This window comes from Vitis riparia, chromosome 14 (assembly GCF_004353265.1).
Source record: "Vitis riparia cultivar Riparia Gloire de Montpellier isolate 1030 chromosome 14, EGFV_Vit.rip_1.0, whole genome shotgun sequence".
Taxonomy (NCBI): Eukaryota; Viridiplantae; Streptophyta; class Magnoliopsida; order Vitales; family Vitaceae; genus Vitis; species Vitis riparia.
In genome coordinates, this window is record NC_048444.1 from 29,698,880 (window position 1) to 29,725,537 (window position 26,658).

A 26,658-nucleotide genomic window follows, 5' to 3' on the forward strand; every position below is an offset into this window, starting at 1 on the left:
AAACTCCGTTGGAGTCTGATCTAGAGAGGCCTCTCCACCATTGGGATGGCTCGGATGTAGGCAAGCTGACTTGTGGCCCAAAACTTTTAGGTTGGGTTGGATCGGGCTTAAGATGGGCCCAATGTACGTATACACTAAATATATAATTGAGGCATTGTCCTGGCCCCTGGGGGAGCTTGCTAATAAAGTTTGGGTGTAGGCTTTTGAAAGTAGAAGAGATAAAATTTGATATGGGTTTCACGTTAAAGGTAGTATGTATTCAAGTTAAAAAAGACAGTATTAATTAAGGGATGTGATATCATGTATGCATTTTGATCCATTTTTGCTTCATTATTATTATTATTATTTTTATTTCTTTTTGTATTTTAATTTCCTTCTTTGATTGATGATTAAGCCCATTCAACGATTTTGATTTTATTATATATATATATATATATATATATATGTTTGTGTGCAACAGTTGGAAATAAATTTAGCATTAAAGTGACTTTCAATTTTGATTTTTGAGGTTTGACAAAGTGTGGAGTGGAAGCTGAGGAAGAGGAGGCGGGAAACACAGCAGTGTTTTCTCTGAGACGGCAAACTTTCCATCCCCCCCTTTTTGTTTTTTTTTTCTCGATTAATTTCTGATTGGGAACCCAAACTCCTTCTGGTGTCATGGGTATTAAGGTACACTCTTGCATTCCAACATCAATGTCTGAGATTTTATTCTAGGTTTCATTAAAAGTCTTCTTTCTTTTTGTTCCCCTTGTGCTACTGCTAGGGTTTAACGAAGCTTCTGGCTGACAATGCCCCAAAGGCCATGAAAGAGCAGAAATTCGAGAGCTTCTTCGGCCGCAAAATCGCCATAGATGCCAGCATGAGCATCTACCAGTTCCTCGTCTGCACATTCTTCACACTCTCTCTATATGTCTTTTTGTATATATTTATGATTTTTAATTTAAATGCTCGTGCCTTTGCAGATTGTTGTTGGAAGAAGTGGGACTGAAATGCTCACAAATGAGGCTGGCGAAGTTACTAGGTGCTTTCGCCACTCCCTCACTTCACAATTTTCCTCTTTTTTTCATGATATTCATTCATAATCCATTTGGGTTTTGTTGTAATTCTTTTTTCAGTCATTTGCAAGGAATGTTTTCTCGGACAATTAGGCTTCTGGAGGCTGGATTGAAGCCTGTGTAATTTGTTTCATTACCTCACTCTTTTCTATCTATTCATTTCATTTCCATACACGCTCTTTCTTCTAGTTATTTATTTATTTACTTGTCATTTTCTTTGCCTTTTTGTATCAGTTATGTTTTTGATGGGAAGCCTCCAGATTTGAAAAAGCAAGAGCTTGCAAAACGGTATCTTTCCTATCACAGTGCCCCCATTTATTCTGCATTTTTTTAAACATGATTATGAATCTATAAGGGCTCGTTTGACATGCTTTTGTACCACACCCTTGGTGCAGTTTCTCAAGGAGGGCAGATGCCACTGAGGATTTGACAGAAGCCTTAGAGGTCAGTGCACAGCTTAAGCTCTTTTCCTCTCTTTCTCTCTGTCTCTAACCATCTTTAGTGTTCTTGCAGACTGGCAATAAAGAAGAGATTGAAAAATTCAGTAAAAGAACAGTGAAGGTAAGTTTTTTCCTATTCTTTTTCTTCCTTTTATCAATTGATCAAGGGCCCGGGATAGATGATTGGGTGACCCAATTCTTGTTAACTACATTCTGCTGAAAGCAGAGGCATTAAAAACTACAGTGAATCTGAATGCATTTGAGAAGCAAGTTTATAACCTGTAATCATTGGTAACTTTATATACCCATTGAATCTGTTTCCTTTGAAGTAGTTTTCTTGAAACAGCATATTGTTTTTCACCTTTCTTTATACCCAGTGGAGATTGTCATGAAGGTTAGAACTGTTTACTTCAGTACTTCCATTTTCTGCTCCTTGTTTCAGGTGACAAAGCAACACAATGAAGATTGCAAAAAGCTTTTAAGACTGATGGGAGTGCCTGTAATTGAGGTGACATTTTATGATTTGAAGTAACTCATTTGTAGTGTGAATTTATCTGTATATACAATAAAAGTTTTGATTTCTTTTTTCGGTTCCATAGGCTCCTTCTGAAGCAGAGGCACAGTGTGCTGCACTTTGCAAATCAGGGAAGGTATGCATCTTTCTGGTTATGATAAGTTCATTATTTTGGGCTTTATGTACATCTTATAGAAGAAATTGCTGAAACATTTTGTTTTTCACATCGCTGGATCAAACAAAATTTTCACATCAGAATTAGTTTATTCTTGTTGCAGTTAAGGATAATTTTTTAAGGATTCCGTAATGTGATCTCTAATTTTTCTTCTACACATTTGCACTGATAATCCCTTTCTCTTTATTGGATTAATTCCATGAAAGGACTTGTGCCTTCAAATTCTATTGGAACCTAAATATGATATCACAATGAAATACAAACATTCTTTTTCCATGGGATGTCCAAACATGTGCTTAGTGAATGAATTTTAAGAGTTTATAGTTAATTTATGCATGTTTCAGGTCTATGCTGTGGCTTCTGAAGACATGGATTCCCTAACTTTTGGAGCTCCTAAATTTCTTCGTCACTTAATGGACCCTAGCTCAAGAAAAATCCCAGTGATGGAATTTGATATTACAAAGGTGCTTAAAAATTTTGAATATGGAATCTGATTGCTGATTTTTCACTCTTTCCAATAATGAATTATGTTTCAGATTTTGGAGGAGCTGAATCTTACCATGGATCAATTCATTGACCTGTGCATTCTTTCAGGGTGTGATTATTGTGACAGCATTCGAGGTATTAATATCAAAGATTCTTGGTCTATCAAATGCATATATGTTTTTTTCCATCTGTAGATATTCAGAAAATGATAAGACTATCCATGCATCTTGTAGTAATCTTTCCTTTTTATTTTTAATTGTTCTTAAAAGAAGCAACACTGAAAAGAAAAGAAACTGAAATGTTAGTCCCTGTAATGGGAGAAGCTTGCTTCCATTTTGTTCTTTTGATGGTGTAGTGGGCTCTTTTATTGTGTAGTATTTCTCTTTCCACAACTGCTTCTTGCACTTTTTCTTGGGTGGTATTTCTATCTGTAAAGTGTATGTGTGTTTAAAAATCAAATGTGGGGATATTGATTGGCTCATATGGATTCTGCACTTCTGCTTATTAAATCCAGAACATGTTGTTCAGCTCAACTGTTAGCTACTCTTGCTTATGTCTATACATGCATATACACTTATTAGGAATGTCTCAATTTCCTAATCTTGTCAAGTTTTCTTTTTGTAAAGACTAACTGTTAATTTCCATTGTTTCAACAATGCTTCACAGATACCTGTGGAGAAAGATATGCCAATCTTTAACCTTTACATTTGTGTGAAGTTCACGATAACTTTTTTCATTTTTTGGTTTCCATCAAATCAAAGCAACTAAACTACTAAAGCCTCACTGTATTTTTAGTTAATACACTTTTCAAACTATATCAATATAACATAACAAGCATGCAATATTAATAAACATTAATTTCAACCAAATTTTGTGTTGATAAAGCTGAAAATGTGTTCTTCAGTCAAGAAACTCGCCTTCCACCAGCTTGCATAAAACACCCAATTCCCTCTAGTCTGTCCTGCATTTGTCTGCCCGTAAGATATTTTACTTGTTTTTTCTCTCTTTGTATTCACTTTTTTTTTTCCTTTTTTTTTTTTCACAAGTTTAAACATCTTTTTCATTTTTTTTCCTCTTTTTTAAGTTGTTATATAAATATACTATTAAATTGTATTTATCCACTTCATTTGAAATTGAGTGCTTAATTAATATCTATAATTGCTATATTTATACTGAAATTCATTTTTCTGCTTCAATTTTCAATTAAAGCTCATTTAGTATTTTGTACCATCTTAATGCATCAGGTATTGGGGGGCAGACTGCATTGAAGCTCATCCGCCAACATGGCTCCATCGAGAATATATTGGAGAACATAAACAGAGAAAGGTGCTTTTCATTTTCCATTGTGGAACTTATAATTTAAAATGGTTGAACTTGTATTTCATGCAATTATGACGTTGTGACATGATTTGAAAAGACATTATCTTGGAACAAATTTGTGGAAAGTCCTCAACATTTTTGAAAGTTTTCTTTATGATCTCATGAATAAAGTTGTCATGTGTTCTATGTGTGAACTATCAATGTCATCTTTGTTAACTCATTAGATCAATTTATGTCATTCTTATTAATCAATCAACAAATTTAATTATAGTGTTGTACATATAACAATGGAAGCATTGTAGGTAATGCAGAAAGAATTTATTGTTTACTGTGATTTGTTTCATTGATGATTGACCTTGATAAGTAACCATCTTTATGCATTTATCAACCATTCCTATTTCTGTATGACTTACATCTCTTTCTGCATGCAGGTACCAGATACCTGATGATTGGCCATATCAAGAGGCTCGGCGCCTTTTTAAAGAACCCCAAGTCTTTTCTGATGATGAGCAACTTGACATCAAGTGGAGTGCTCCAGATGAAGAAGTAAATGATTTTAGTTGGAAAATTTGTATTGTCTTTTGTTTTTTTTTTGGGCATGTTATAAGTGTTTTTGTTGTCTCTCACATTTTTAGGGGTTGATAACCTTTCTGGTGAACGAAAATGGATTCAACAGTGACAGAGTAACAAAGGCATGACCTCTAAACATTAATATAGATGTCTCATATTTTCTTTCCATGAGGTCACATTACTTTAAAACAAAAGATGTGTAATTTATCTGTTGTGGTTTGTCTATTTACATCAGGCAATAGAAAAAATCAAAACAGCCAAGAATAAATCATCACAGGGCCGGTAAGTAATGCTCGAATAATTAGAAGTGAGTTCACAAACACTTCTTTTCTGTGGTCTAATGTTGTCCTTTGTTTGATGTTCCTTGATTTTTACAGATTAGAATCATTCTTTAAACCAGTCGTTAGCTCATCAATACCCATCAAGCGTAAGGTAGGTATCCAGTAAGCAAGTTAAGCGTCCACAGTTGATTTTTCTCCCTTCCATGTGTACTTTTTGTTGGTTCTAAGAATGCAAGATAAAACATTTAATGTATTTGCCATTGAAGCATACAAATAAAAAAGTTCAATGTCAGTGTTCCATTCTGCTGAAAACCTTGTGGATCCACTATTATTTATGATGTAAGAATTCCTATCAATCATTAGTATAACCAACATAGGCCTATATTATTTGTTTATCTTGCCTGCACAATCACAGAACGTCTAACTGGAGGATGCACATGTTGTGCGATACACTGCTTGAAACCTTAGCCAAGCTACATTAATCATGGATGTAATTTCCCACAAAATTCAATCTGTTTTGAATTTAAATTGTATTATTATTTTGTTCTAGTTGAAGCAGGATAAGGAATAATTATTTTCCTTTAATATGCATATTATCGCATCTCATTGAGATTTAATATGCCATGCATAATTTTGTCAGTCCTATCCTCATTCCTTTGACTTGGAATTCTTACTATATCACTATAAAATTGCATTGGCTAAAAGGTGTCAATGTAAATTAAATGTGATGATATTTAGACATCTTAACATACTGGTTTATTTGTGTTCATTTAACATTTCATATGGCTAATTTCAAGATTAAACATATGTGAAACCTTTTAGTGCTCATCCTAGGACTTTTCTTATTTGCTATATTGTCCGTTTTCCATGTCAATGGTTTTTATTTGCTTTTAGATCAATTAAGCCTTTACTAAGTGCTGCAAGCAATAAAAACAATTTCCAAAGGCTGGTCCTACTGGTTGATGATACTGAAGGATTAATTCTTCCATTATTGCTTACGTATTCATACCAGAACACCTTTCCTCCAAAATTTTGAAAGAAAGTTTGACAAAGAAGTGTACAAAAACCTTCAGCCAGTGCTTGTTCATATCTGTTGGGAAGCTTAGACCTGATTGGATATCATGATTTTTTGGTGCACTGGCTGACAGGAAAGCAAATGCATGCTTGGATCTCCAAAACCAATAATCAAGCATAAAATTTTCACTCAGCAAGTTTGTATTCAGTCCCGGCGATATATCATTGGCAGCTCAAGCATGCCAACTTTAGGTCTGGGTTCCAAGCACTCCACGCCATTATTCAGAGGTGTCTGCTTTGGAGCATGAAGTTGGAAACTCTGGTGAACATTCAAAGTGAATCTGTGCTTATTCTCTACTCAATTCATGTGGCAACACATTGGTCATTATTGCAGTAACTTCATGAAAGAATTTGTGGTGTTATTCCCGTTATTGTGTCAGTGCACAATGCTGGCCATCTATGAAACAATATTCCTCTTTTGGACTCAGTATTGATTGGCTAATATAAGATATAAAACATTTTAACTAAGCATGACAAAGGTGGAGCTACTACAGCCTTAACAAATCCAAATACCAAAAAGGTTGCCTAGTGAACGTTTTGTCTGTAAAACCTCTTTACCTTTCTTTTGCTTCAGGAGATTAGTTGATAGTTGATACTGGAACTTGTGTGGCCATTTTTGTTGTGGAGATTGTTAATATACTCAGTTCTGTCAGCACTGTAATTCAAAAATTATTTCAAACTATAGTTTTGGAAATTTTAATGCAGGTTTCTAAGTTGGATATACAGTTCTAAAGAGGATCTGTGTCTGTGTTGGACACTTTGTCATACAAGAACCTCCTCTTCTATGTTTTGATGCATTTTTTAGACACAAATCTCTTTGTCAGATGATTATTTTTATTTTTATTTTTTTGAAATCTAATGAAGGCAAACTTGCAGTTGATTCTGGTCAAATGCAGTGGACAAGTTGGTACATGGCTCAGCTGTTCTAATATAGAGAAAGAATGAAATTATAAAGAAAAATGAGGAGGGGGGAGAAGAATGAATTAATGTTTCACCCATAATTCTACATGAGATATAAATTTATAGATTTTAATGATTCATTCATTCATTTAATTGCTGATGGTTCTTTCTGTCCCATGCCTTTTTTTTCTTTTAAATAAAGATTAGTTCTCTGGGTTGGCTTGTATGTCTATCGGTGTTTCTGGATATGATTTCTTCTCCTGAATATTCTTGTCTGTGCACCTATCTGACAGGAAACAGAGGACAAGGCTACAAAGGAAACTACTAACAAAAAGTCGAAGGCTGGTGGTGGAAGCAAGAGGAAGAAGTAGCTGTGTTGCCATTATAGCACCTGAAGTTGGATTAATGGAACCGAGCCATTTGACAAGTTTGTACTACTTGTTCCTCCGGAGGTTGTATGGAAACTGCAAATGCTGTAATTGAGCCAATCTGTTTTGTCATGTTATATGAGTTGCGAGTTTCAACAAATGGTTTCATGGGATCCATGTAATCTGCAGACTCCTGCTTTTCTTCTACAACTTTCTGCATTACCTATAAACCGGCCATGATGCTTTCTGTTTATTCAAAATCTGAGTTGGGTCATTTTATATAATGCTTTGCCTGTTAAAAGGCCTTGCCATAATATCACTCCAATTTTAGTGTGATGATGTTTTCAGTCTTGATTGTTCACGCCTTCTTCGTTGGTGGTTCAGTTTCGAACTCACCTTATCAGAAATATTGCTCCGGCCGAATTCTTGATGGCCTTTGGGATGAATTTTGATTATGGCAATTGGATACTTAGAAGGGAATATCTGGATTTGGGGATAAATGGTATCAGGATGTGGCATTTGTGGAAACAAAGACTTGGTCCGGTAAGTCCATCAAAATGAATATGAATCATATGATATGATGCAATCCCTTCATTCCAATTCCAATTCCAATTCCAATTTCAATTCCAAATTCACACCTTTGATGATGGCGAACGCCAGGGCCATTCTTTCCCTCTTACAAGGATGTAACAGCATGAGAAAACTTCACAAAATTCATGCACACATCCTCATCAATGGCTACCAGCACAACCCCTCCATTTCTGAGAAACTCCTCAACTTCTGTGCCGTTTCTGTCTCTGGTTCCTTGGCCTACGCTCAACTTGTCTTCCATCGTATTCACAACCCACAAACCCCTGCTTGGAACTCCATGATCAGGGGGTTTTCTCAGAGCCCATCTCCTCTCCAATTACAAGCCATTGTTTTCTACAACCACATGCTTTCAGCTTCCCATGCTAGGCCCGACACTTACACTTTCTCATTCCTTCTTAAGGCATGTGAAGAGGCTAAAGAAGAAGGAAAATGCAGAGAGGTTCATGGATTCATAATTCGATTTGGGTACGACCAAGACGTGGTTTTGTGCACAAACCTCATCAGATCCTATGCTGGAAATGGATTGATTGAGACTGCACATAAGGTTTTCGAGGAAATGCCTGCAAGAGATTTGGTTTCTTGGAATTCGATGATTTCATGCTACTGTCAGACAGGTTTGCACGAGGAGGCATTAAAAATGTATGATCAGATGAGAATTTCTAATGTGGGGTTTGATGGGTTCACACTTGTTAGCTTGCTTTCGTCCTGTGCCCATGTGGGGGCCCTGCATATGGGAGTCCAAATGCATAGGTTTGCTGGTGAAAGGAGACTAGTAGAAAATATTTTTGTGGGCAATGCTCTGATAGATATGTATGCCAAATGCGGCAGCTTGGCTAGTGCTCTTTCCATCTTTAATTCGATGCCTAAGCGCGATGTGTTCACTTGGAATTCGATGATTGTAGGGTATGGAGTGCATGGACGTGGGGATGAAGCAATCACTTTCTTTGGAAGCATGTTGATGGCAGGAGTCCGGCCAAACTCCATCACATTCCTTGGTTTGTTGTGTGGTTGTAGTCACCAAGGCCTGGTTAAGGAGGGTGTTCAATATTTTCACATGATGAGCTCTGAGTTCAATCTCAAGCCTGGAATCAAGCATTATGGGTGCATGGTGGATTTATTTGGACGTGCTGGAAAGTTAAAGGAGGCGCTTGAAGTCATCAGGAGCTCTCCTTCTCAACATGATCCAGTTCTGTGGCGAACCCTGCTAGGTTCATGCAAGATTCATAGAAATGTGGAAATAGGAGAAATGGCCATGAGGAATCTGGTTCAATTGGGATCTCTAGGCGCAGGTGATTGTGTACTTCTCTCTGGAATATATGCTGAAGCCAAAGACTTGCAAGGTGTTGCAAGGATGAGAAAATTGATTCAAAGCCGAGGAATAAAGACGACCCCAGGTTGGAGCTGGATTGAAGTTGGCGATCAAGTTCATAGATTCGTAGTGGACGACAAGTCTCATCCTGATTCCAGAGAGATTTATCGCAAATTGGAGGAAGTAATCCATAGAGCCTCCTTGGTGGGTTATGCAATGGAGGAGTCATCTCTAGTGGCAGCGCCTGAGTCCAACACCCAAGAGTACTGTTGGGAGACTTCCACTTCATACCACAGCGAGAAGCTGGCAATTGCGTATGGGCTGGCAAGAACTCCAGAAGGAACGAGTCTTCTGATCGTCAAGAATCTAAGAGTTTGTAGAGATTGCCACAACTTCACAAAGTTTGTCTCTAAGGCATTTGATCGAGAAATAATTGTCAGGGACCGAGTTCGGTTCCATCACTTCAGGGGTGGACATTGTTCCTGCAAAGAGTTCTGGTGATAGACAGCTTCATCCCTTTCCAAGGAAAATACACAAAATCAGAAGGCAAGCTTGAAGATGGTACTCAGAACAACAATGGGTAAAAAACAGGATTTCTACTTGATGGTTGCTGTCCAGTTGGGAAGTTCATGTCCAAAATCTAATGAAAACACATTCTCCAATCAACGTATGCAGCTTAGTACCTATTTATTGGTCCACAGTATGTGAAGAAAGCAGCAATGCAGCATAGATTTAATCAAAACACATCCATGCATGTATTAAGCCACAACAAACACTAATCAATCTGCACACTCTGAGCCCGGCGGCCCGTTGTGGGCTTAGCCCTGCAGCCCATGGGCCACAGGGGCCAGAGGTCGTCTGAAGAGCTTACCTTATTTTAGGTTAATAATGTGTCTTGTGAGAACGTGATTGGTGGATACGTAATCACAGCTTCGAAATTAAGCTACACGCCACGCTCTTTGAACTTTGAAGATAGATAGCGTATCACTTAAGCATGTTGTGCTTATATGTGTATATGTTTGCATGGTCATGGAGCACCTTATATACTACCATCCACTTATATGTGGGGTTCCTCCACCAATGGTAAGATTCTCATCATGTTGCAACTTTTGTGATTCTTGATGGGTTTTAGCCTTTTTGCTTTATTCATAATCATGTTTAGTTTCTTCTTGACATCAGTTCCTGTACGGGAGGTGGGAATTGGGATTCACTGGTTATTTTTTTCTTGATTTTCTTGAAACAGGTGTTAGATTAATTTTTGTAATTAATCTATAATTTGGGCCACACAGGTAAATAATTAAAATGTGTGTGCTATCATTTAATTAAGCCTAAATATAGTGATCTAATTAATAATTGATTAATTGGCTTAAGGGTATAATTGTCATGAGATTATTGTGTAGATACCATTAGATAATTATTATTTCTATGAGGGGCAGAAATATAATTGTGATAAAATTAAAACTGCCCTAGCAGTTTATAAATAGGGTTATGGTCCCCATTCTACCACTACGCATTCCAATTTCCGAAAATCCTCTCAGAGAGAAATTGACACAGAATCTAGTGGCCAGAATTGGAAGACCATCTCAAGGGTTTTCTTCCTATAAAGTTTTCTCCTTCAATGGATTCAGGTATGTTTCCGCTATTATTTTTTTACTCATTTTTTAATCAGGAGTTTCCAGTATATATGAAATTAGGGTATTCATCTTGGTTGAGTTATAACAAGAAATATTCCAGTACATATGAAATTAGGGTATTCACCTTGGTTGAGTTATAACAAGAAATATTCCAGTATATATGAAATTAGGGTATTCACCTTGGTTGGATTTTTTTACAAGTGGTATCAGAGCCAACTCCTTGATTAATTTTTGAGTTATTATTTTAATATATATATATATATATGTCAATGGATTAAGATTTATGAAATATTGAGTTGATAATTTTTTTTATTACTATTATTATTATTATTATTTAATAGCATTTTATGATATTAATATTTAAGTTATTGATCTAGCATTTTTAAATAGGCTAATTAAAGCGGAAAATCACCAAAGTGACATCTTTCGTGTAGATTAGTCTGTTCGGGGTGTTAGATATTTGTGTGTATGTGATTCATGCGGGTATTGACTGGCCCAAAGGAAAGTTAATATTTGGTCAAATTGCATACATACCTGTGATGATAAATATGTGATGATTATAAAGGTAACTTAATGTGAATAATAAATCAATCCAAAGATAGATTTATTATTTGACATAACTTATCATCAATGTTTGATCACTACAACAAGAGTACCACTTACAGTTAATATTACTGTCCAAAGACTTGATATTAATGTTGTGCTAGGTATCTTGAAATGTCATAATTTGCTTTTAAATTTAAAGATTATGTGTTTAATTGCTTATTTTATGTGAGCATGATGGTTTATTTGATTCATTTTATTTTGTTCTGGATTCAGCTTTTATATCAACTACTTCTATATCTGCCAACATCAATAATGTCCCTATGTTAAATGGGACTAATTTTAAGGACTGGAAAGAGAATATGATGATTCTCTTAGGCTGCATGGATATAGACTTAGCCTTGAGAATGCCCAAACCCGATGAACTCAATGAGCAAAGTACTCAAGAGGATGAGGTTTATTGGGGTAAGTGGGAACATTCAAATAGGCTAAGTCTTATGATCATGAAGCGCGGAATTCCAGAAGCTTTCAGGGGTGCGGTAACCGATGAGGTTATTAATGCCAGTGACTTCCTTGCGGAAATTCAGAAACGTTTTGCCAAAAACGATAAGGCTGAAACGAGCACGCTTTTAGCAAGCTTGATTTCAATGAAGTATAAAGGCAAGGGTAATGTTCGGGAGTACATCATGGAGATGTCTCATCTTGCTTCAAAACTTAAGGCTTTGAAACTTGAGTTATCTGATGATTTACTCGTGCATTTGGTTCTCATCTCTCTTCCTGCACAATTTAATCAATTCAAGGTCAGTTATAACTGTCAAAAGGATAAATGGACTCTTAATGAGCTCATTTCATTCTGTGTGCAAGAGGAAGAGAGATTGAAGCAAGACAAGACCGAGAGTGCTCATCTGGCTAGCACTTCCAAGGATAAGGGCAAACGAAGGAATAAGGATAATAAGGTTGCTGCTTCTAATGGCCTAGAACAAAAGAAACAGAAAGTTGAGGTAACATGTTTCTTCTGTAATAAGCCTGGACATACTAAGAAGGAATGTACCAAGTATGCTGCTTGGCGTGTTAAGAAAGGGTTGCCTGAGTTACCGAAAACCAAGTGATGCTGAAAGATGCATCTATGTCGGAGACGGTCAGTCGGTAGAAGTGGAGGCAATAGGGCACTTTAGATTATTATTGAAATCTGGTTATTTTTTGGATTTAATAGATACTTTCGTTGTACCGTCTTTCAGACGGAATTTAATTTCAGTTTCTGTTTTGGACAAATCAGGTTATTCTTGTTCATTTGGAAACAATAGATTTGCATTATCTATTAATTCAAATATTGTAGGAACCGGTTTACTTAATGTTTATGATAATCTATATTTGTTGGAAACTGTTCCGTCCTATAATGAAACCTTGCATGTGGAATCACGAGGTACAAAACGTAAATTGAATAAAGATAATTCGGCCTCATTGTGGCACAAACGCCTAGGTCATATCTCTAAATCTAGAGTTGAGCGACTTGTGTCCGATGGGATTTTAGATTCACTTGACTTTTCAGATTTTGATATTTGTGTTGAGTGTATTAAAGGAAAACAGACCAAAACAAAGAAATTAGGTGCAAATAGAGCTACAGATGTCTTAGAATTAATTCATACAGATATCTGTGGACCATACCCTACGGCATCTTGGAATGGTCAACAGTACTTTATAACATTCATAGATGACTATTCAAGATATGGCTACCTATTTCTTATACATGAGAAATCACAATCATTGGACGTGTTCAAAACATTTAAAGCAGAAGTTGAGTTACAACTCAACAAAAGAATAAAGAGCGTCAGATCTGACCGTGGTAGTGAATACTATGGTAGATATGACGGATCATGTGAACAATGTCCAGGACCATTTGCTAAATACCTAGAGGAATGTGGGATCGTCCCTCAATACACCATGCCAGGATCACCTAGCATGAATGGTGTAGCAGAAAGACGAAACCGAACCCTTAAGGACATGGTAAGGAGTATGATTAGTCATTCTACTTTACCCGAAAAACTCTGGGGTGAAGCACTCAAAACGGCAGCTTATATCCTAAATCGGGTGCCAACTAAAGCGGCTGCTAAAACGCCTTATGAGCTTTGGACGGGTCGAAAGCACATTTTAAAGCATTTTCATATTTGGGGATGTCCAGCTGAAGCGAGACCTTATAAGCCTCATGAAAAGAAATTGGACTCTAAAACAGTTAGCAGCTACTTTATTGGTTATGCAGAGCGATCAAGGGGTTTTAAATTTTATGATCCTGCTATTAGGTCAATTTTTGAGACGGGAACTGCAACATTTTTTGAGGATGTTGAGTTAGGGGGGAGAAATCAGGTTAGGAATATTGTCTTTGAGGAGGAAGAGGGATCTACTATTGCTTTTGATAATGTACAGGTTTCACTACCTATCATTGATCAAGAAGTAAATTTGGATCCTCAACCAACAGACAATATTGTTCAACCCTTAATTGCAAATGAGGACATTGCTCCTGAAGAACAAACTCAACAACCTCAAGAAAATATGCCATTAAGGAGATCCACGAGAGAGAGGAGAAATGCAATTTCGGACGATTATATCGTATATCTCCAGGAACATGAGGTAGAAAGTGGAATGATGGAAGATGATCCAATCAACTTCCAGCAAGCCATGAAAAGTTCCAACTCTCAGAAATGGATTGAAGCCATGAATGAAGAGTACAAATCTATGCAAGACAATAAAGTTTGGGAACTTGTCCCATTACCAGTTGGTACGAAGCCCATTGGTTGTAAATGGATATTTAAAACCAAGCGGGATTCAAATGGTAATGTAGAAAGGTATAAAGCACGTCTTGTAGCTAAAGGCTTTACTCAAAAAGAAGGAATTGACTTCAAAGAGACCTTCTCTCCAGTTTCTACGAAGGACTCTTTCAGGATAATCATGGCACTAGTTGCACATTATGATCTTGAGTTACATCAAATGGATGTTAAAACAGCGTTTCTCAATGGTGACATTGATGAAACAATTTATATGGTACAACCAGAAAATTTTGTGTCCGAAGACTCAAAGAATATGGTTTGTAAATTAACTAAATCCATTTATGGGCTCAAGCAAGCTTCTCGTCAGTGGTACTTCAAGTTTCATCAAATTATTGTCTCATATGGTTTTGAGGCAAATCTTATGGATGAATGTGTGTATCACAAATTCAGTGGGAGTAAGTATATTTTCCTGGTTTTATATGTCGATGACATATTGCTAGCCACAAATGATATTAGCATATTGCACGACACCAGAGATTTTTATCAAAACATTTTGAGATGAAAGATCTTGGTGATGCCTCCTTTGTCTTAGGAATCCAGATACACCGAGATCGTTCTAGGGGTATTTTAGGATTGTCACAAAGGACCTATATTGATAAAGTCCTCCAAAGGTATGGCATGCAAAATAGCAAACCAGGTGATACCCCTGTCGCTAAAGGAGACAAATTCAGTCTTAATCAATGCCCTAAAAATAGTTTAGAAAGTCAAGAAATGCAGAAGATTCCTTACGCTTCGGCTGTGGGGAGTCTAATGTATGCTCAGGTATGTACACGTCCGGATATTGCGTACATTGTTGGCATGTTAGGCAGATATCTAAGTAACCCTGGAATGGATCATTGGAGAGCAGCCAAGAGGGTTATGAGATATTTACAGAGAACAAAAGAGTACATGCTTACATATAGGAGATTGGATCAGTTAGAGTTCATTGGGTATTCCGACTCTGACTTTGCTGGATGCCAAGACAGCAGAAGATCCACATCAGGCTATATTTATCTGTTGGCTGGTGGAGCAATTTCATGGAGGTCTGCCAAACAGACACTCGTAACTTCATCCACCATGGAAGCAGAGTTTGTAGCATGTTATGAGGCATCCAATCAAGGAATATGACTACGAAATTTTGTCACTGGGCTGCGTGTTCTGGATGGTATTGAAAGACCACTGAAGATATTTTGTGACAATAAATCAGCAGTTTTATATTCCAATAACAACAGGAGTTCTACAAAATCAAAATACATTGATATCAAGTTCCTAGTTGTAAAAGAAAAAGTACAGAGTGGACAGATATCCATAGAGCATATTGGAACAAACTCCATGATAGCGGATCCGCTTACAAAGGGATTACCACCCAAGGTCTTTCATGAGCACACTGCTCATATGGGTGTTGTCTCATTTGAGGATATCCAAATTTAGTGGGAGTTTATATTATTCATTGTATATTGCTCTATGTTATGTTTAGACTTTATCTATAAATTTGGATTGTGTTCTGCAGAAATAAAGTATTCATTTTATTGCACTCTGTTAAATTATGCTAAAGATTTGATCTCAATAAAGTTAAGTAGGACCAGTTGGAAATAGGCATGAACAGATCACATTGCATGTAATTTCCATGCTATGCACTCATGATTGATCTATGTCATTTAGCTATATAGATATATGTGACCATTGATTGGTCTAGTAACGATTGATGTAACAAAGACCACCTTGATCCTATGTCAGTATAGTTAATGGACGAGATTGTTCGGATATACCCTAAGGACATGATAGCAAATTTTGAGCTCATAAGGTTAAGCACATTTATTTGATTACATATGCATGTGGCCCAGTGGGAGATTGTTAGATTAATTTTTGTAATTAATCTATAATTTGGGCCACACATGTAAATAATTAAAATGTGTGTGCTATCATTTAATTAAGCCTAAATATAGTGATCTAATTAATAATTGATTAATTGGCTTAAGGGTATAATTGTCATGAGATTATTGTGTAGATACCATTAGATAATTATTATTTCTATGAGGGGCAGAAATATAATTGTGATAAAATTAAAACTGCCCTAGCAGTTTATAAATAGGGTTATGGTCCCCATTCTACCACTACGCATTCCAATTTCCGAAAATCCTCTCAGAGAGAAATTGACACAGAATCTAGTGGCCAGAATTGGACATCTCAAGGGTTTTCTTCCTATAAAGTTTTCTCCTTCAATGGATTCATGTATGTTTCCGCTATTATTTTTTTACTCATTTTTTAATCAGGAGTTTCCAGTATATATGAAATTAGGGTATTCATCTTGGTTGAGTTATAACAAGAAATATTCCAGTATATATGAAATTAGGGTATTTACCTTGGTTGAGTTATAACAAGAAATATTCCAGTATATATGAAATTAGGGTATTCACCTTAGTTGGATTTTTTTACAACAGGTTCTGGGCTGACCGGTTGTGCAACTCAGTCGTCTTCGCCTTTAGGCTCCACATCCACAACTGCTGCAGCAGGATCTCCTTCCTTTGGCGTTGGAAGCTCTTCGTTTTCCCATGGTTGGTACATTAATTTTGTCATTATTATTTCTAATACTGTGAGCGTCTCTTTTATCATTCATGGTAATATGTTTTCTCATCTGAATTATGAGAGTTGGTCGGTTTCGTCATCCGCAAACTGCTTATAATCCACGAAGGGTAACCCTTACGATCAACAAAGGTAAAGGCTTCATGGCAACCCCTTTCTTCCGACTAGTTGGCGTAAGGCATTCCTGCTAATTTTAATGGCCACTGCGGCTCAATTTCATCCTTCCACTATCTTTGTGTCTGGGTTACTTTCTGCTATTGTTCTCCTCTTTTGGATTCAAATTTTCACAGAATGTGTGTTAGGGTTACTTGATGCTATTTTTTTCCCTCTCTGGATTCATATTTTCAAAGAATCTGTACTCATAATTGAGTAAGGGCTGTTGGCCTTTTAGTTTATTTTTGTGGCTTTAATTTGAGAACAAATTTGACGTAATGTACCAGCAGGAGCGTTCTTCTCTTTCCCTGCATTCTTCTTTGTTTGAAAGCACTCATTCACATATGCATTTGGTATTTTATTTTGTGCCTTTTTTGCTTCTTTGAAGTAACTTTTGTCCCCAACTATTGACTAGATGGACTTTTGGGGTTGATTGAGGTTAAAGTTTGACTTTATGTTCTTGAGGCAAATTTCACCCCGCTTAGGTGCTTACAGTAGAGGTAATTGACTCCTAGGATGCAATGATCACTTCTTGTGATAGTAGCACTCCAAATCACCAAATGATATTTGTGATTTGTACTTGAAAGTAGAAAGAGTGGAGAGAATGGATAAATGAGTGAGTGAATAAGAAAAGACAAGGGGAAAGGGCACACTTATTTATAAATTTTGTTGGTGACTATTAGAAGAGACGTGTCTTTAAGATACTAGACACATCCATTAAAGAGTTGTCTTAAAACACCAAACACATCATTTGAAACAAGTTGTGTCTATTAAGAAACAATGTGTCTTCCAAGAGGAAAAGGAGTCCTAATTTTCATTCACCTATATATAAATTCATTTGGTTTGTCTCCTCCTTTTTGCACATCAGGTCAACCGGCATTTAGTGCTAATAGCTTCCCAGCCTCTAGTGCTAAAACTACCTGGCATTTTATTCCACTTCTGTATCAACACTAAGTAACACAGGCACGACATTTGGCATATCCAGCATCCCAAATTTTAGTTCAGGAGGGCCATATGGGGCTTCTACTGTGTCTGCTTTTGGATTTTCAAGCATGCCTGGACTGGGATATTCAAGCATGCCTGGATTGGGATCTTCAAGCATACCTACTTTTGTGGCTTCAAGTACCCTAGCATTTAAATTTGGTTCTGCGCCATCCTTTAGCCAATCAACTTCTGCATTTGGCAGCACTGTCAGTTGGAACTAGTCTATCTTCTTCTGGGGCACAGTTCCCATTTTGGTTGCATTTTTATTGTTTATGCAGTTTGGGATATTGAGATTTCTTTTTCAGAGGCATCCAATTTCTGAATTAGCAGTTTGTGCCACACGCATTTGTCCCACACACGTTTGTCTTTGTTATAATAAGGAGCATGGTTTCTCTCCTGAACTGTCATGCAGCACCTCACATTACATCATCAACATTTGGAATTTTTTATAGATAAGAAGAATGATTTCTCTCCTGAACTGTCATGCAGGACCTCACATTACATCATCAACATTTGGAAGCACAGTTTTTGGGAGGCCAGCTATTAGTGATGAACGCAGAGGAAGTAGAATAGCACCTTATGCTACAAAAGCTGAGGTAGATGGGGCCAGTTTTGAACAACCTGCTGGAAGCTGATGTTGGTATCCGCCATACCATCTACAGAGACAAAAACCACAAAGAACTAAGATGGGAGGAGGACTATCAATTGGGAGATAAAGGTATGCTTTACTTGCAACTACATAACCTTCACATACATTGATTGTATGGTTCTTTTCAAACATGAATTTACTGATTTATTTTATAATTACAAATTTAGGTGGGTCTAATCCATACAACACATCAAACTTTGGCTCAGGAGGGCCATGTGGGGCTTCAAGCGTGTCTGCTTTTGGAACTTCAAGCATGCCTGGATTTGGATCTTCAAGCAGGCCTCCTTTTGAGGCTTCTAGCACCCTAGCATTTGGCTTTTGTTCCACTCCATTATTTGGCCAACCCACTTCGACATTTGATGTCAATGCAGTTGGAGCTAATCCATTTCCCTATGGGACACAGAGTTCCCATTTTGGTGAGTATTTTCTGCATTTCTTTAATCTTTCAAGAAGCTTCAAATTTCTGAATTTAGCTGTTTTCTGTGCTTGCCTTTGTTTTTTCTACTGATATGAAGTGTTGTTTTTCATCTGTATTGTCATGCAGGACCTCAGATTACAGCATCAACATTTGGAAGCATGGGCTTTGGAAAGCTAGCTTCTAGTGATCCATCTGGAGGAAGTAGAATAGCAGCTTATGCTGCAACAGCTGAAGTAGATGGAACTAATTTTGAACAACCTGCTGGAAAGCTGAAGTCAATATCTGCTGTACCTGTCTACAGAAACAAAAGCCATGAAGAATTGAGGTGGGAGGACTATCAATTGGGAGATAAAGGTATGCTTTACTTCCAACTACATAACATTCACTTATGTAGACTGTATTCTTCTTTGCAAAAATGTATTTTCTGATCTATTTTATGATTACGAATTTAGGTGGGTCTAATCAATTCTGCACGCCAAACCTTGGTTCAGGAGGGCCATATGGGGCTTCAACTGTGTCTGCTTTTGGATCTTCAAGCATGCTTGCTTTTGGGCTTTCTAGCACCCCAGCATTGAGATTTGGTTCCACCCCATCCTTTGGCCAATCAAGCAATGCATTTGTTGGCAGCTCAGTTGGAACTAATCCATCTTCTTATGGAACACAGAGTTCCCATTTTGGTGACTATTTCCTGCATTCTTATTGTTTATGCAGTTACAGTTGTTAAATTTCTTTCAAGAAGCATCAAATTTCTGAATCTAGCAGTTTGTATCACATGCTTTGTTTTTTCCTATAAATAAGAAGCATTTTTTATCCCTTAAACTTTAATGCAGGACCTTAGACTACAGAATCAACATTTGGAAGCACAGGGTTTGTAAAGCCAGCTTTTATTGATCAACATGGAGCAAGTAGAATAGCACCTTATGCTGCAACAGCTGAAGTAGATGGACCTAGTTGTAACCAACCTGCTGGAAGGTTGCAATCAATATCCGCCTTACCCACCTACAGAGACAAAAGCCATGAAGAATTGAGGTGGGTGGACTATCAGTTGGGAGATAGAGGTATGCTTGGAACTACAAAACATGCACACATATAGATTGTATGGTTCTTCTCAAAATGAATTTGCTGATTTATTTTTATAATTGCACATTTAGGTTCAGTCTTGCTAGTCAATCTGTGGGTAGGATTGGCTTTGGAGGTTCCATGACAAAGTCAAGCCTCTTGGGTCCTTCACCTACATTCAGTCTGTCAGCTATAAATCCTTTCTCCAGCTCAACATTTTCCAATCCCCCAAAGACACCTGCTTTTGCTGCTTCAGGGTTTGGACCATCATTAATTCTGCCATTCAGTTCATCACCTTTTAATGCATCATACACCACAAACCCTTTTTGGACAGTATTATCCTCATCAGCCATACCTTATGTATTTGAAGCTATATCAACCCCTACATTTGAAACCAGTACTTCTCCACCACTTGTTGGTGCATTGAGTTCATCAGCATTCAGGCCATCATCTTGTATCTTTAGTCATGCTTCAGCTCCAGGAGTGACTCCAACATTTACCTCTGGCTTGAGTTATTCTAGCACCCAACCATCCTCATTGTTTCTGTCTGCACCATTGCTTGGGCAGACAAATGCTACCTTAGGACAAACTGCTTCCACACTTAGGCAGGGAACTGCCCCTTGGGTCAATCAAATATATTGGGCATAAGATCAACTGTATTGGGGCAGAACATGTTTTTGAGCACACCACCACTGCATCCTACAAGCAATGAAGTTGGTTTTGGTCAGAAAACCGTAAGTATCAGAAAGTTCATTTATTTTTTGTATGTGAAGCGAAATAATGGAAGTATGGAAGTAATCTATATCAATTTATTATTATTATTGTTGATGTCAATATCATCATTATCATTTTCAATCTGCTATCTACACATACAGTCCTCTCTCACTACTCCTCAGCCAGTACAAGCTGCTCAAACCGATGGTACTTCTAATACCAACTTTGGTCAGACATCAGCAGGTAACTTAAAGTTGATTTTATTCTGCTTATGTTCTTTCCTGGGATGCAATTTTCATTTGAATTCCACATATCTGATGTGTAAATCTGAGGCATGTTGGCAGGTGTCACAAATGTTCTTGGTCAGGGTACCTCTGGTCAACCGTAAGCTTCATCTGTTTTATGCTCTATATTTGGATTAATTTGTTACTTTGATATTTTAAAAGTGTTAACATAAACTAGACTTTTAGGATCATCATCAGCTCCATCTTTTGTCCTACTAGAATTACTGTTATGTGGCTGGTTCTGCCATTGGTAGGTACAAGCACTGCTATGTTCTTTTGTTTATTTGGGTTCTGTGACTAGCATTTATGCGTGTTTTTTAATGTTGCATCTATTTTTTGGGGAAACAAAAAGGTTTTATTATAATGAAGAAGTTGAACCAAAGAGCAGAAACTCATCCATGAACACATAACATGCTGAAAAAAAAACCACTAGAAGGGATAATACTCCCAATATGACATTGTAAACTCAAGCTCATCTTTTGCTTGGGAATCAACTTCTTAGTGTAGTATGCAGAATTTGTTTGTTTTTGTGATATTTGTTCATTGGTATCTTCTCTTTTGTTCAATATGAAACCTATCAATGTGCTAAATGCTGTGTTGACTTTTTCTACCTTATTTTCTGATTTCATGTTTATTTACATGTTTCAGTTCTACCACCCAGGATGCTGTGGTTGTACAGTCATCACCTGTTGTGAACCCTTTTGGAACTCTAGCTGCAATGCCTCAGACATCAATTGTTCGCCATGGGTCCATGGTTATCCAATATGGAATTTCTAGCATGCCTGTAAGTCTTACTTTTGTTCCTAGAAATGTGGTCTATGATTAAATTTAGTAGAATGACTCCACAAGAAAGTGTTTTTGCTTATTTATTGTAAATTGTGAACACAAAAATGTCTCATAATTTGTGAATGTGCTCTAGTATGTGCACTTGTGGAATGCCATGGGGAAAAATCATAATGGTAAAAACAAAAAAGAGAAAAGAAATGTTATTTGTGGACAGAATTTTTTTTCTTAAGTGATTATACTAGCATTTCTCCAGACCAATGATGCTTAGGAACAGAGAGATATATGCATGGTGTCTGAGATGTTGATCATTGAACTAGGAAGCAACCTATATTAGGGGATTAGCTGACAGTTGTGAAGAAATAAGTGATGAGTTTGTTTTTGTGCTTGTCAAAAACAGGTGGCTGACAACCCTGTGCCAGCCATAGTTTCATCCTTACTGACTTCTCGGCACTTGTCAAAGAGGCAGTTCAAGTTGCAATCAAGGAAATATCATCCTAGGCAGTTCAAGTTGCAAGCAAGGAAACACCATCCTAAAGGTGATGACCAAAAGGTGAGAATCATTAAGATAACTCGGGGATTCATATAGACATGGAGAATCCAAGAGAATTGATCGTTGGCCCCACCAAACAGTGGCCTACAAGGAGTGAAGAGAGAGTGTCTCTCTTGAAGGATGCATCTACTTTTGTGCATGATAACGTAAGTACTTTGTCTAGGAAATTAGACATGGTTATCATTTTTGCTAGCTTGGATTAAAATATCTGAACATACTAATGAGTCTAGTACATTATATGTTGGCAATTTTGTTTCAATATAAAGTAGATCGATAATTTTTCTATGAACTAAAAAGCCTTGAATTAATGTTTGGAAAAACAGGAAACACTCGAGTGATGGAAACAACGCTCGAGTGGTGGAAACAATGCTCAAGCGTTAGAACCACTTAAGCGCTTATCCAACGCTCAAGTGCCCAAGGTGCTCAAGTGGTCGTCTCAAACCTGCCAAAATATGGCAGATTTATTTCACGAGTATTAGCTCTATATAAACCCTCCTTTAACCCATTTAGGGTTGGACACTTGCCCTATCATTCCCAATCTCTCAAGAAAGATTCAATGCTTGAATCTTGGGTTGTTAGAAGACTTGCATCCTTTCAAGTAATGTGTCCTGCTTTGATTATCCCTATTATCTCAATCCAGTTCTAAATACTAGTAACCATGTGTGCATTTGGAGCAGAAAAGGAAATGGAGGGGAGAGTTCATTAGTCATAAGATAAGGCTAATGAGGCTATGACCATGCATGATCATTCAGCTGATGTGGAGTGGCTGATCCAAAACTCCTTCACACTGACTACTACACTGAGCCTACAATCCAGGAATTGGCAGCAAAAGAAAGGGCAGAACCAGGGTTCTGCCACCGTGTAAAGGACTTTTGGTTGGACGCCGTGGCTATGGATGCATCTAGTTTTCTGGAGAGACAGACATTCAGGGGCTTGATCTTGAACCCCTTGTCTAGTTTAACAATCGAGAAGTGACTGTGTACATGGATGAGAGCAATAAACCCCCCGCTGGGCAAGGCCTGAACAAGGTGGCAGAGGTTACTCTTCTTAATATCAAATGTATTGACAAAAGGACAAGGGATCAGTACATGGATGGGCCAAGGGTCAACAAATACAGAGATATGCTAATGAAGGCAGCTAAAAACCAAGGTGCTGAGCGTGTCCTATGATCCAGTCAGAGGGGAGTGGAAATTTAGAGTTCCAGCACTTGCTATGGGATGGTTTTAGCAAATTGGTATTTTTCAGTTGTAGCCCTTTTGGGCATGTGTCTGACTCTGACCCCCCATCTTTTATTTCCTACAGTTCCCTTTGTGTATGGTTTTTATTTTCTAGGAAACAGGTCTCTCATTGTTTGTTTTGTCTATGGTTTTTGTTCTCTAGCAAGTATATTCAGAGGCGCCTATCATTTGGAGGTCCAGTCGGATCACCGATGTGATGATGTCTCTCTCATTTGGTCCATGCAATTCGCTCAAATGATTACATGTATTACGAAGACATGATCTCTCTTTCACACAAAACATAAATTGACCTGTTTATATTTAATAAAATAACTGATTATTCATAGAAGTGGGAAACTGATGGTAACCATAGCAGAGGTCTGAGGACCACCCACTTAAAGAATGGAGCAGAAAATGTTCTCATTCGAAATGAAGGCCGCGCCCACAGCAATTTGGCAATTATTACAACAAGCAGGAAGTGGCTTGGGTTCAGGCTTCTTTTCAGGAGGCTTTGGAGGTCCAACACTGATAATTTCTGCCATCTTTCCACTTTTCCTGATTTTCTTAGTGAGACACGCCGGGTCGACAGTCCCCACAACCGTTAATGTCCCTTTCTCAATATCCACAGCTATCTCGTCTATACCTGTTCAACCACAATTACACTCTGGTTTACAAGTAACAACCTGCCATTGCTACTATGCATAAGCTATTAATCAATTAATCTAGCTAGTTAATTGGCTGTTTGCCTGAAAATATTATTTAGCAGTTAGCACAAAATAAGCTTTGAGTTTTCTGTTTACCAGTAAACTTGGTGACAACTCCCAGCAAATCTCTCTTGCACTTCTGGCAGTTGATACATACTTTCAACACAATTTTCTGTGGTATACATATGGCATGTGGCATGCAAACACAAAAAAATGACATTAAATGCATTCATGTTAGTATAACATAGAGGCAGCATATATAGGGCTGGGACATTACCTTCATAGCAGCTAGCGAAAAGAAACAAAAGAAAGGGGAGGAAACACGAGGCGAATTCAACTAGCTCCCCTTTATGCAGCTAGTGATACAAACTAAGGAACCTATTTAATATTTATAGGACTTAAACACAAAAGAATACGGAATAAATAAAAGACTTTTGACCATGTTTTAGTCTCTTCCTGACCTCTATCCAGCTTACTAGCCTAATTATGAGAGAGTTTCCCAGTAGGATTCTTATAAATTATGTCACAATAATATTTAGAAACACTGGAAACTATCTCATGCAGCCATGCCACTCACAGTGATTTTTGGGTGGTGCAAGTCTTCCAGGATTCTTACATTATTTTAGTGAGGTAATGGACCAAGTCCTCGTAATTTTTATGATAAAATTGTCAATAATTGAAAAGAGAGGGAAAGAGAGGAGCATCTGGAACAGTGGAATATGAAAGGTGAGTATCATCTACCCTATGAAGCTAAGCAATTTAACTATCAGCATCTGGAACAATTGTCAATAAAGTATTCAACTAGGCACAATGCTTCAAGTTGACGGTGTAATATATTAATTCATGAAGCTGTTCATTTTTGGAGCTTAGGAGGTCCAACTTGACGATAGGGGTCTAATAAGGACTGGCCTCTCAAAACAATTAACCAGGGAGCAGTATGCACATACCAACTACATATATTAAGGCAAATGGGGCGGTGTCGTTTTTCACCTACCTTGTTTTGTTCTCTTTGACAAGAAGATTCTGAGTCTTGCTATGTTTCCGTACGGTCAGATGATCTTGGATGATAATGCACAATTAAACTCTTTTCCTTAATGCCAGGCATGTACGTTTTTGACTCTTGTCTTTTTTTTTTTATAATTTTCAGTAACTTCTCACTTTAAGCAAATCATTTTCTTTGAATCAGTTCACAGTACTGTTTTACAAGATTTGGTGATTGGGTTTGAAGTTCTTGGAAACTTTGATTTGTTTAATTATTTGTATAAAAGCAAATATCAGTAATAAAACAACTAGCAAGAAACAAGAAGTTTGGTTCTTTTGAGCTTCATCACCATCTATAGTTGCTTCAAAGTGGCTGGTTTGGAAATACTTGCTTGTCCTAGTGCAGAATGGTTGGCCATTGGTCATTATTTGTTATCAGCAGTTGTCACCTGGCGTAGCTGTTGAAGCAATAACAATCATTTCCTCCTTTGCTGAGGGTTTTATATAAGGAAAAAAAAAATATAGATATGCTGTTCTGATAAGATTAACAAAGAAGAACTCTCTCTATATACATATTGATTCACATACTTGAATTCAATTCAGAGAAACATTAAAGATTAAATCAATATTTTGTAATTGGGATTGTCTGTTTTGGACATGATTCTCTAGAGATACCATAGTGGTAGGGCCACCCATTACCAAACCATTGAAACATGTTATCCCATTTGTCCTATCTAGGGTTCATGATTCATCACTCAGAGCCATGGAATGTGTTACAAGTCCCCAAGTATGTTCCTGTGTGTGTATGTGACTATGTGAGCTCAGGGATCAGTGTCATAGTATGGATTTTCAATGTTTGATAACCTGTGGAATAGGAAGTTGGAGAACAAACAGAGAAGTGGAAAGGGATAGAATTTCAAATGACATACATTCATGGTATTTAGGCAGGAGGGAAAATATGTAAATCAGCATGTAGTGAAAAAGGCATTCTTTGTTCCTATTTCTGTCAAGCACTTCCTTTAGGGGAAGGTAAAAGTAAAAGATTAGAAGACAGAAAATGCACTGCTCAGATTTCCTTGCTGTTGTTTGGTCCATTGTCAATATCAAAGAACTGCTTAGAACAACTTTTTGTTAAGTAAACATTTCTGTGGTACCAATCAAATCTCAAGCCTATTCTTCAAGTGATCACTTATCAAGCCTATTCATCATTGATCCATTGTGTTATTCTGTAACTGCTCTATGGGTTAATCATGAGCAACATGAAAAACAGGGTAAGAAAATAATCTTCAATGCTTTCGTAGATTTGGTTGATATTCATTCCCAAAGGTGAAATTGGGATTTACTAATTACACAACTGGAAAATTTTCATAGAGATTGATGACTTTCTTAAGGGACAAATAAGCTTGGGCTGGGATTCAAGTTTGGGGCAAAGAGGGTGGTGAATTTTTCTATTACCACAGGCATTGAAGCTAAGGGAAGGTGGATTTCTTGTAACTATTTGATTTAGCTGGAAAG

General features: G+C 37.3%; 5 protein-coding genes and 1 pseudogene across 9 annotated transcripts; 5 read left to right on the plus strand and 1 right to left on the minus strand.

Annotated features, from left to right (window-relative positions):
- Positions 1 to 497: 497 nt before the first annotated feature.
- LOC117930309 (flap endonuclease 1) lies at positions 498 to 7,484 on the plus strand. 2 transcript variants are annotated; one of them, XM_034850896.1, is made up of 18 exons: positions 498 to 669; positions 764 to 880; positions 963 to 1,021; positions 1,116 to 1,175; positions 1,290 to 1,343; positions 1,451 to 1,499; positions 1,569 to 1,616; positions 1,938 to 2,003; positions 2,095 to 2,145; positions 2,529 to 2,648; positions 2,721 to 2,805; positions 3,915 to 3,996; positions 4,422 to 4,536; positions 4,626 to 4,682; positions 4,796 to 4,842; positions 4,938 to 4,992; positions 5,990 to 6,177; positions 7,109 to 7,195. In XM_034850896.1, the coding sequence occupies exons 1-17, from the start codon at positions 658 to 660 to the stop codon at positions 6,161 to 6,163; spliced, it is 1,251 nt and encodes a 416-aa protein (XP_034706787.1). In that variant the 5' UTR covers positions 498 to 657; the 3' UTR covers positions 6,164 to 6,177; positions 7,109 to 7,195. The 2 variants fall into 2 exon arrangements, with proteins under 2 accessions (XP_034706787.1, XP_034706788.1); XM_034850897.1 differs by lacking the exon at positions 5,990 to 6,177 and having other exon boundaries at positions 501 to 669; positions 7,109 to 7,484.
- A 71-nt stretch (positions 7,485 to 7,555) lies between these two features.
- Positions 7,556 to 9,615, plus strand: LOC117930308 (pentatricopeptide repeat-containing protein At3g56550-like). Its single transcript, XM_034850895.1, has one exon. The coding sequence runs from the start codon at positions 7,761 to 7,763 to the stop codon at positions 9,582 to 9,584; it is 1,824 nt and encodes a 607-aa protein (XP_034706786.1). The 5' UTR covers positions 7,556 to 7,760; the 3' UTR covers positions 9,585 to 9,615.
- A 10-nt stretch (positions 9,616 to 9,625) lies between these two features.
- LOC117930312 (nuclear pore complex protein NUP98A-like) lies at positions 9,626 to 18,425 on the plus strand. 2 transcript variants are annotated; one of them, XM_034850899.1, is made up of 4 exons: positions 9,626 to 10,166; positions 16,503 to 16,616; positions 16,711 to 16,776; positions 18,271 to 18,425. In XM_034850899.1, the coding sequence occupies exons 1-4, from the start codon at positions 10,091 to 10,093 to the stop codon at positions 18,414 to 18,416; spliced, it is 402 nt and encodes a 133-aa protein (XP_034706790.1). In that variant the 5' UTR covers positions 9,626 to 10,090; the 3' UTR covers positions 18,417 to 18,425. The 2 variants fall into 2 exon arrangements, with proteins under 2 accessions (XP_034706790.1, XP_034706791.1); XM_034850900.1 differs by lacking the exon at positions 16,711 to 16,776.
- Positions 18,426 to 18,479: 54 nt separating this feature from the next.
- Positions 18,480 to 20,567, plus strand: LOC117930311 (nuclear pore complex protein NUP98A-like). The gene is made up of 6 exons (XM_034850898.1): positions 18,480 to 18,499; positions 18,598 to 18,846; positions 18,975 to 19,202; positions 19,301 to 19,525; positions 19,679 to 19,906; positions 20,000 to 20,567. Exons 2-5 carry the CDS (start codon positions 18,684 to 18,686, stop codon positions 19,684 to 19,686), a joined length of 624 nt encoding a protein of 207 aa, XP_034706789.1. The 5' UTR covers positions 18,480 to 18,499; positions 18,598 to 18,683; the 3' UTR covers positions 19,687 to 19,906; positions 20,000 to 20,567.
- An 83-nt stretch (positions 20,568 to 20,650) lies between these two features.
- On the plus strand, positions 20,651 to 23,758 carry LOC117930652 (annotated as a pseudogene).
- On the minus strand, positions 23,747 to 25,605 carry LOC117930313 (heavy metal-associated isoprenylated plant protein 2). Of its 3 annotated transcripts, none has more exons than XM_034850904.1 (3): positions 25,494 to 25,605; positions 24,259 to 24,334; positions 23,747 to 24,101 (listed from the first exon to the last, which is right to left on the minus strand). In XM_034850904.1, the coding sequence occupies exons 1-3, from the start codon at positions 25,494 to 25,496 to the stop codon at positions 23,854 to 23,856; spliced, it is 327 nt and encodes a 108-aa protein (XP_034706795.1). In that variant the 5' UTR covers positions 25,497 to 25,605; the 3' UTR covers positions 23,747 to 23,853. The 3 variants fall into 3 exon arrangements, with proteins under 3 accessions (XP_034706795.1, XP_034706794.1, XP_034706793.1); XM_034850903.1 differs by lacking the exon at positions 25,494 to 25,605 and adding an exon at positions 24,440 to 24,812; XM_034850902.1 differs by lacking the exon at positions 25,494 to 25,605 and having other exon boundaries at positions 24,259 to 24,812.
- Between the last annotated feature and the right edge of the window lie 1,053 nt (positions 25,606 to 26,658).